Here is an 8813-nt window from a genome sequence, read left to right on the forward strand (position 1 = left end):
TGCCCCACCCAGAGGACTGAGCTTGGCACTGTTTGCTGCCTGCCCCAGCCAGAGGGCTCGCTATAGACTCCTTACTGACTTACATTGCTAATCCTCTGCTGATCGGCCCTCAGCCGTTAAGTGGTGTAGCGAGGCGGAGTGGCCTCCTTCTGACGCATATGGGCACATATACTTATGTGGTTTGACATGGCAGGCTTCGTCTTAGGAAGCTGCAGGGCTGGCTGAGTTCTATGTACTCCCCAAATTATCGTTCACTGCATATGGTGGTTTGAGTGCCCATATACTTGGTGTCTTAGCCTCTTTTCACTGGTGGATAGACCTATCCAATGTATGTGTAGGCATTCCATTTGCTTCCACCTAACTGACTTTGACTTTATTTTAGACTCTTCTGCTCTTAGATTGGGGGGCCCACTTGGAATCTCTGTAGACTCAAGGGCTATGATCAGGTGGAAGATGTAGTTCTCCATACAAATATAAGATAGCTGAGAGCCATTCATGTAGCTTGTCACATCTTCTTTCCCCATATCAAGGGAAGGGATTTACTAGTATTTATGGACAATACAGCAGCCATGTTCTGTGTGAACAGACAGAAAGGGGCCAGATGGACCCTTCTTTGCCAAGAGGCAATGCTGCTCTGGAACTTTTGTATCAACTGAGTCCATCTCAAAGCCTCACACCTTCCGGCTGTTCAGAACAGTCCAGCAGACCCAACTGAGTAGGTCTTTCACAAGTCACCACAAGTGGTTTCTGCCCAGATACAGTTAAGTTCATTTTCTAACTGTGGGGAATTCCCCATGTTGACCTGTTTGCAATCTGCATCGACAGGAAGTGTCATCAATTTTATTCAGGAGCAGGTCTCTCAGAGACTCATATACTTTAAGGTCAGAAGGAACCATCATGATCATCTAATCCAGGGGTGGGCACAACTGTATGGAGGGCCAGGTAGGGAAGGCTCTGCCTCCCCAAACAGCCTGGCCCCCGCCCCCTATCTGCCCCCTCCCACTTCCCACCCCTGACTGCCCCCCTCAGAACTCCCAGCCCATCCAACCCCCCCTGCTCCCTGTCCCCTGACTGCCCCTTCCCCTATCCACACCCCCGCCCCCTGACAGCCCCGCCGGGACTCCCACCCCCTATCTAACCCCCCCCCTGTTCCCTTTCCCCTGACCAGCCCCTCCCGGGACCCCCCCCGCCCCTAGCTGCCCCCAGGATCCCACCCCCTTTCCAACCCTCCCTGCTCCCTGTCCCCTGACTGACCTCCTGACCCCTATCCACATCCCCACCCCCTGACAAGCCCCCCGGGACTCCCACTCCTCCCTGTTCCCCATCCCCTGACCGCCCCCACAGAACCTCCGCCCCATCCCCTGACCGCCCCCTCCTCCCTGACTGCCCCCCAGGACCCCCCGCTCCCCGCCCCCTTACCAGCAGCAGGAGCTCGCAGCCGCAACACCCAGCCAGAGCCAGCTGCACTCCCCACGCTGCCCAGCAGGAGCGGCGGGCCAGAGTGCGGCCCGTGCGGCGCTGTGGCTGCGGGGGAAGGGCCGGGACTAGCCTCCCTGGCCGGGACTAGCCTCCCTGGCCAGGAGCTCGTGGCCGGGCCGGCCCCCGGGCCTTAGTTTGCCCACATATGATCTAATCTGACCTCCTGCCCATTGCAGGCCACAGAACCTCACCCACCCAGTCCTGTAATACACCCCTAATCTCTGTCTGAGTTACTGAAGTCCTCAAATCATGGTTTAAAGACTTCAAGTTACAGAGAATTCATCTGCTCATAATCCAAGTTCTCTGACGGACGCTTTCCCGGAAAGATAATCTCATGAATGCATATCCTTCAATTCCTCTCCTACTCAGAATGTTAGAGGACTGTGCTTGAGTGATGCTTATAGTATTGACATGGCCTCACCAGCATTGGTTTTATACTCTGCTGAGCCTCTCAGCCAGGGTTCTATTGACACTACTACTAGACCCAGACCTGACCTCACATAACTATGGTTACCTTCTCCATACCAGCCTAGAGGCCCTTCACTTTACAGCCTGGATGCTCCATGGTTAACAGCTTAGGAGGAGATCTGTTCAAAACATCCTTTGAATAATAGGAAGCCTTCTACTAGGAACTCTTATCCATCAAAATTGAAGAGATTCTCCATCTGGTCTCAGCAGAAAGGGGTTTCCCCAGTCCAGGCTTCAATACAATATGAGCCGAAGTTTTTGTTATACCTGACACAACAAACTCTTGCCATTAGTTCCATCAGTGTTCACCTAGCAGCTACCTCAGGTTTTCACCCTCTAAGTGATGATTGCTCTCTTTTCTATAATCCCATGTCAATTGTGTTTTTGAAGGGTCTGGAACTCTACCTGGTGATATATTTCCCCTTTGGTACTTAAAACTAGTGTTAGCAAAATTAATGAGTCCTTCTTTTGAACTGCTGGCCAACTGTTCATTGCCCCATTCTCAATGAAGGTAGCCTTTTTGATGGCAATTACCTTGGCTAGGAGAGTAGGTGAATTGAGAGCTATGGTATCTGTAACACCGTATACAATCTGTAATGACAAGGTGTACTTGCGCCTTCATCCAGTTTCTCGCCAAAGTGGTTTCTCACTTCACATCAATCAAGCAATATATTTACCAACTTTCTTCCCTAAGCTTCATGCTCAAAAAGGAGAGGAGAAACTCCACACACTGGATGCTGGGAAAGTGTTAGCATTCTACTTGAACAGGACTACATTGTTTAGATTGTCCTCACACTATTTGTGGCACTTGTGAACAGGATGAAGAGTCTTCCAGTCTCATCTCAGAGATCCATTGGCCGGGAATGGCAAACCGCAGCCACTGGGAGTTCCGGGGGGCCATGCCTGTGGACGGTCAACATAAATAAAATGTCTTGCAGCCCACCAGCAGATTACCCCAATGGGCCGCGTGACAAAGGTTGCTGACCCCTGGATCAGCACAATGTGTATATTGATTACAGCTGAGGATATTAACACAAAAAAACTTTGAAAATTGTTTGTTTTGCCAAAATATTCTCCTAGAAGCTGTTAAATAATTCTGTGTTGGAAGGACATAATTTTGAAAAAGTAAAATATTGAATACAAGACTGTTGTGATTGGCAGAAGCTGCTGATTATTGCTAATTCAGAAGTAAGGAGTGGGTCTGAGAAATCACTTAGGTTTGATCCATGAGATTCTGTTCAGATTTGGGTGAGAGAAACTTTTTTCATAAATTCATAGATTCCAAGACCAGAATGGACCATTCTGATCATCTAGACTGACCTCCTGTATAAGGCATAGAATGTCCCCAAAATAATCCTGAGAGCATATCTTTTGCAAATCACCTCTTCCTTTCTGTCACTTGCATTGTTCAGGAAAATTTTGGCAGCCTGACAAAGTAATAAGGGAACTGAACATTAACATTCTAATGTAAGGGTGGGCTCCTACTGTTACTGAAGTAATAATAGCACACACACTGCACAAGGAATCCATGGAGTAGACAGTCTCTCCAGGAGGGTGGGAGAGACCTGGGCTGGGCACTCTCCCAACAACCCTCCCTTCACCCCCAGAACAGTCTCAGTGGCCCAACCCCCTCCTTTGGGAGCACCATATGGAATATTTCTTAACTCAAGTGCTTGACTTTGCAACCTAAATGACATTAATTAAACTTCATTTGTTTATATGTGTGGAGGAACAGGACAGGGGGGCCTCCTTTCCGATTGCCAAAGTTCTGGGCCTACAGGCCCCAAAACACCTCCAACAGAAGGCTGTCATGACGGTGACCTTTGTGCAGAGTAGAGAAGGCCTAAAAGCCTGAACAATACTGCTCAAATCAATTCTCTGCCAAAACCCAGACAAAAGTAGTCACAGAGGAGGGAAAGAGAGGAAGGAAAGAAACACAAAATATATTAACCGCAAGTTTATGAAATACATTAAGAAATTGCTTTTGCAAAGAGCTAATCACTCTTGCAGTTGTAGCTATCTGCAAATTCTCCAATTCCAACTATCTGCAAATAACCTATAATAGTTCCCCTTTAAGCATCTCCTGAAAAGCCCCCCCTTAGCCCTTGTCAAAATCCCCCGGAAAATGACATGTACCAAGTCTTAAGAAATGTACCCAAGCTAGGGCCAAGCACCACCCTTGCGGAAAACCACCGAATGTCCCCATGCCCAATTACACCCACTTCTCGGAACATTAAGAAAGAGGGCGAGGGGAAGAGGGAAGAGTGACCCCAACCCAACACCCCAGCTCGTGACCAACGCGTGTTCACCCAAAGCCCGGCTTGTGATTTGTCCCCGAGCTCGTGTCCACTATATGCCCAGCTTATGATTGGTTCTTAATTTCTTAACTAATGACGTATTAATTGTATCATGCTTATGGTTTTAGTAAATAAAAGCAGCCTGCGTGCTGCTGTTCGGGGTGCCAGCTTCCGAGCTGCACCCCAGTGCGCACTGGTTTGTATTGCAATAAAGGCCTCAGGCTCTGAGTCTGTGAACTAAAATCACTGCGTGGGTGATTCTTGCCACGACATATGTAATTAGTATATAAGGGCTTGAAAAGTCCTCTCACCCACTTTCATGAGGTGGATCTTTCCTGACCATGTGTTTCCCGCAAGTTTAAGCTTTTGCTTAAGAAAGATAATGTTTCCGTAACACTTAGAGTTGTGAAGATAACCTTCTAAGCAGTAACCAAATGTAAATTGATGCAATGATGTCGTCTTAAGTCTACGGAGACAGCTCATGTCACAGCTTGTGTTAGGGGGAAGGAGGCCTACGTGCTGCTGCTGTTGCTATTAGTGCAGCCACTACCACAGGATTTATGTGCCTGGGGAGGAGTGTATGCTGACCCCCGCCCCCTCCATACACCATGTTTTCTCCATGGTTGTAGAGAATTAAACCATTGTTAGTGGTTCTGTATTGCAATTGAAAGTGAGTGTTTTGTAGCGGGAGGGAGTATGTTTGGCCGTTATGATTTTTCGGTTGAAAGGCATATCAGTTGAGATGGCTGTGTATAGGAAAGTTGATTTAGCTGATGAGTTCCCTTAATTTTAGTGATTGTGTCATATAAATACAGAAAAATGCCAGTATTTGAAACCTTCAGAACTAGAAACTCTGGTATCTACTGAGTTTAGTCCTCAGAACTAAAAAGCAACTCTGTAAATATAGGTAAGCTATGGAGCATGTCTTGAGGTTAACAAAAAAGGTCTTAGCATTAAGAGGGTGTCAAAGACTATTTTCTTGGAAGAAGAAGGATATATTCTCAACTAAATGTGTAGCGTTTTATCCAATCAACTCCTATTAGTACACATGGAAATTGCAAAAGCTAATGCTTGCACATCAAGTTGACTGTGTATCTCTAACCAGTAAAATGAATTTATAATATTACAGCAAAGGATGAGGGAATATAATTTTGGGATCCTCAATAGATAGTCAAGGGCGGAGGAATACACATTATAGAAAACATTGCAATAAACCAAAGAGAGTGGTAGACATTTTCTACATTTGTGTCTCAGAAACCTCAGTAATTTGGAAAGGGTTTAAATTTAGGACTGGTCTATATTAGAAAAGTTGCACTGGTAGAACTAAATTGATTTAAAATCATTTGGCCTAATCCTGAAGTTTCTTTACTTCATCCTTACTGATGCAAAATTCCTATTAAAGCTTGCTAGCTATTGATATGGATTTAATTGCATGTTAGTGGATAATTTTGGGAAATCTTTACACCCCATGCCAGATGAGTTAATGGTTGACTAAGGATATTACACAAAAATGGTTGAAAATACTTAGTGTGATGATGTTCAAGGTTTCTCTGTATTTCAGTATGTTTCTTTTTAAATGTAGATTTTTTTTTAATGCATTGAGTTGAGCTTTAATGTCAGTAAGAACAACCCTCCCTATATTAATTCCAACTACCAGGTCAAGAAAACCAATGTTCAACCTCATCTTGCAACTAGCTAAGACAATATGACTTCCTACATATAAGGAATAGGGGACAAATATTTAAAAATGCATTTATTATATAGAAGTAGATTTGAAAATCAGTATCACAACTTTTTGAGTTATATTGGATTAAATGGAGTATGGTGTTTGTTTTTTTGTTTAATAAGACCAAAATGAGAAGCTGACCCAAGAGAACAAAGAACTGCAATTGCATTATCTGGAACACAAGCAACAGCTAGATGAACTGAAAAATCGCATGAAGTTTTTCACCAAGGTAAACTTTTTTCTGTTTAGAAAATGACCAAAAAAAGCTTTCTATGTTTTATGCATAGTGCACATACTCTTAAAAGCAAAACCAAAAGAATGCAGAAGTATGATGGAGTTTATTTATTCATGATATCAGGCAAAGTGTCATGTTTAGTGAGAATGCACCATGTTATTCTGAATGTATCTCTCCATTATTCATTCACACATTCATAACACCTTTTATTGACTATTTCTGTTTCAGGAGAGTGATACTGAAATGGCAGAACTCAGTGAAGCCCTCATGCTTATAAAGGTAACTTATACAGAAATTGATCACGTTTTGATCTGTCCCACTCTACTTTTTAACTCTTTGATGACTTTTGCATGTTCTCTACACAATGCCTCTTCAAGAGGTGAATCATTTGTGCATCTTTTAGTAGCTAATGCTTCTTGTTCGTACATGTGCATATGTCACTCTGCAGTTACAGGAAAGCAGAAGAGAGAGAGGAAAAGATGGCAGGATGAAATTTATTTAGATTATGTACATATTTCATAATAACATCAAAAGTGGATTAGGCCAGATCGGCAGACATTTGCTTTTAAAATTTTACCTTTTTTTTTTTTTTTTATTTCAGTGAAAAGAGTTGCTGTTTTTTTATTTATCTCTTTGCCCTATTATAGTGCTGATCAAAAACAACTTTTTGCTCACTAATTTTGAAGGCAATGGAAGTATACTCCAAACTAAAATGTTAAGCTCTGAAATCACGATAAAAAGATGCTCTCCGGTGCCTGAACACCTGTTCCTGCTTATTTATAAAAGAACCAGAAAAATTCATTTTTTCTCTTGCACATAGTTTGTAATTCTGTCGTTTACAACAAGACTGCAATGAAGTGAAAGAGAATAAATGAATGGAAAAGATTGTTTCCTGTGTTCAGACGAATCCTTTTTATTGATTTTTTTTTTCTTTTAAAAGATTCACATTTTTACATTATATATGATCCATCTTGGACTCTTAAAGATAAATATCATTTCTAAAATCAAAAGATCCCTCAACAAAAAAAATCACTATTTTAAACTTTTTCTTAAAAGACTGGCATAGAAAAAGTATTAATATCCCACTAGTATTGAAAACCCTAGTGTCTGTGGCTGAGGCAATGTAAAGGATTATGATTTTGGGTGAAAAGCCAATAAGTTCTTCCAACTAAAACTCTATGCATATAGATTTTCTTTATTTAAAATAAAAAAAGTGGGGGAGAAGAATCACTTGACCTGGACTTTAGGTGTCATACCAGTTTTTTTTTAAAAGCATAGAAAGCACCACAAGAATAATAACTCTGTCTTAACTAATATGTGATTCAACCCCCATAATAAACACCTCCTCAGAATATATTCCAACTCATGTCTCCTCACCAACCTGTCTAATGGCCCATATATATGTGTTGACTAAAACAGGTGATAAATATACCTGTGCATGAGCATGCCCTCACAGTAGAAAAGCAATCCTCTCAGATGTCCTTAATCCTAAAGAATAAAACAAGATTAAAAAGAAAGCTAAACAAAGTAAATAATAACATAATTAGAATTGTATCTAATTCCATGAGACATCCATGCGATCCTTTTTGCTGAACTTGACAGGACTCTGTATTTTCATTAGTCTGAATATTTTGGATGAGCCTGTAATAATGCAGAATTGACAAACAGCACTTCATCTGATTAAATTTACACTGATGACATCATCTTCAGAACTGTAATCATCCAAATGCTATAAAATCAAAATCACAAATTACATTGGGATTAGCTGATTGATTGAATTTTTGGGTTTTATACTGGGCCCCATAACAATAGTATATAAGCACCTTCCATGTAAAATCAGTAGCATTGGCCAAGTCCCTAATCAGCTTTAAAGAATCTCTAACACTTGTTCCTTTTTGGGTCCAAAACACTTGTTGGATGGGTTTTAAAAAGATTTCTAGTAACTTTCTGTTTTGTTAAGGGTTTATGGGTAGAGGGAGGTATCAGTGCTGGGAGTGACATTCTTATGATGAAAGCAACAGAGGGTCCTGTGGCACCTTTAAGACTAACAGAAGTATTGGAGCATAAGCTTTCATGGGTGAATGCCCACTTCATCAGACGCAAGTAATGGAAATTTCCAGAGGCAGGTATAAATCAGTATGGAGATAACGAGGTTAGTTCAATCAGGGAGGGTGAGGTGCTCTGCTAGCAGTTGAGGTGTGAACACCAAGGGAGGAGAAACTGCTTCTGTAGTTGGATAGCCATTCACAGTCTTTGTTTAATCCTGATCTGATGGTGTCAAATTTGCAAATGAACTGGAGCTCAGCAGTTTCTCTTTGGAGTCTGGTCCTGAAGTTTTTTTGCTGTAAAATGGCTACCTTAACGTCTGCTATTGTGTGGCCAGGGAGGTTGAAGTGTTCTCCTACAGGTTTTTGTATATTGCCATTCCTGATATCTGACTTGTGTCCATTTATCCTCTTGCGTAGTGACTGTCCAATTTGGCCAATGTATATAGCAGAGGGGCATTGCTGGCACATGATGGCATATATAACATTGGTGGACTCGGCAAAAATTATTCTGTGTCGGCAATAATTTTTCAGCCCGCTTCCTCCGGGTTTACCTGATGGCC

At 42.4% G+C, this 8813-nt stretch overlaps 1 protein-coding gene across 1 annotated transcript in view; it reads left to right on the forward strand.

Annotated features, from left to right (window-relative positions):
- RPGRIP1L (RPGRIP1 like) overlaps nucleotides 1-8813 on the forward strand; it is a 131338-nt gene that overhangs the window by 47106 nt on the left and 75419 nt on the right. Inside the window, 2 exon segments of the mRNA XM_026652815.2 lie at nucleotides 6093-6199; nucleotides 6434-6484. Of these exon segments, the coding sequence (XP_026508600.2) occupies nucleotides 6093-6199; nucleotides 6434-6484 (158 nt within the window).

Source organism: Terrapene carolina, unplaced genomic scaffold, assembly GCF_002925995.2.
Source record: "Terrapene carolina triunguis isolate 2854851 unplaced genomic scaffold, T_m_triunguis-2.0 Scaffold130, whole genome shotgun sequence".
Lineage (NCBI taxonomy): Eukaryota > Metazoa > Chordata > Testudines > Emydidae > Terrapene > Terrapene triunguis.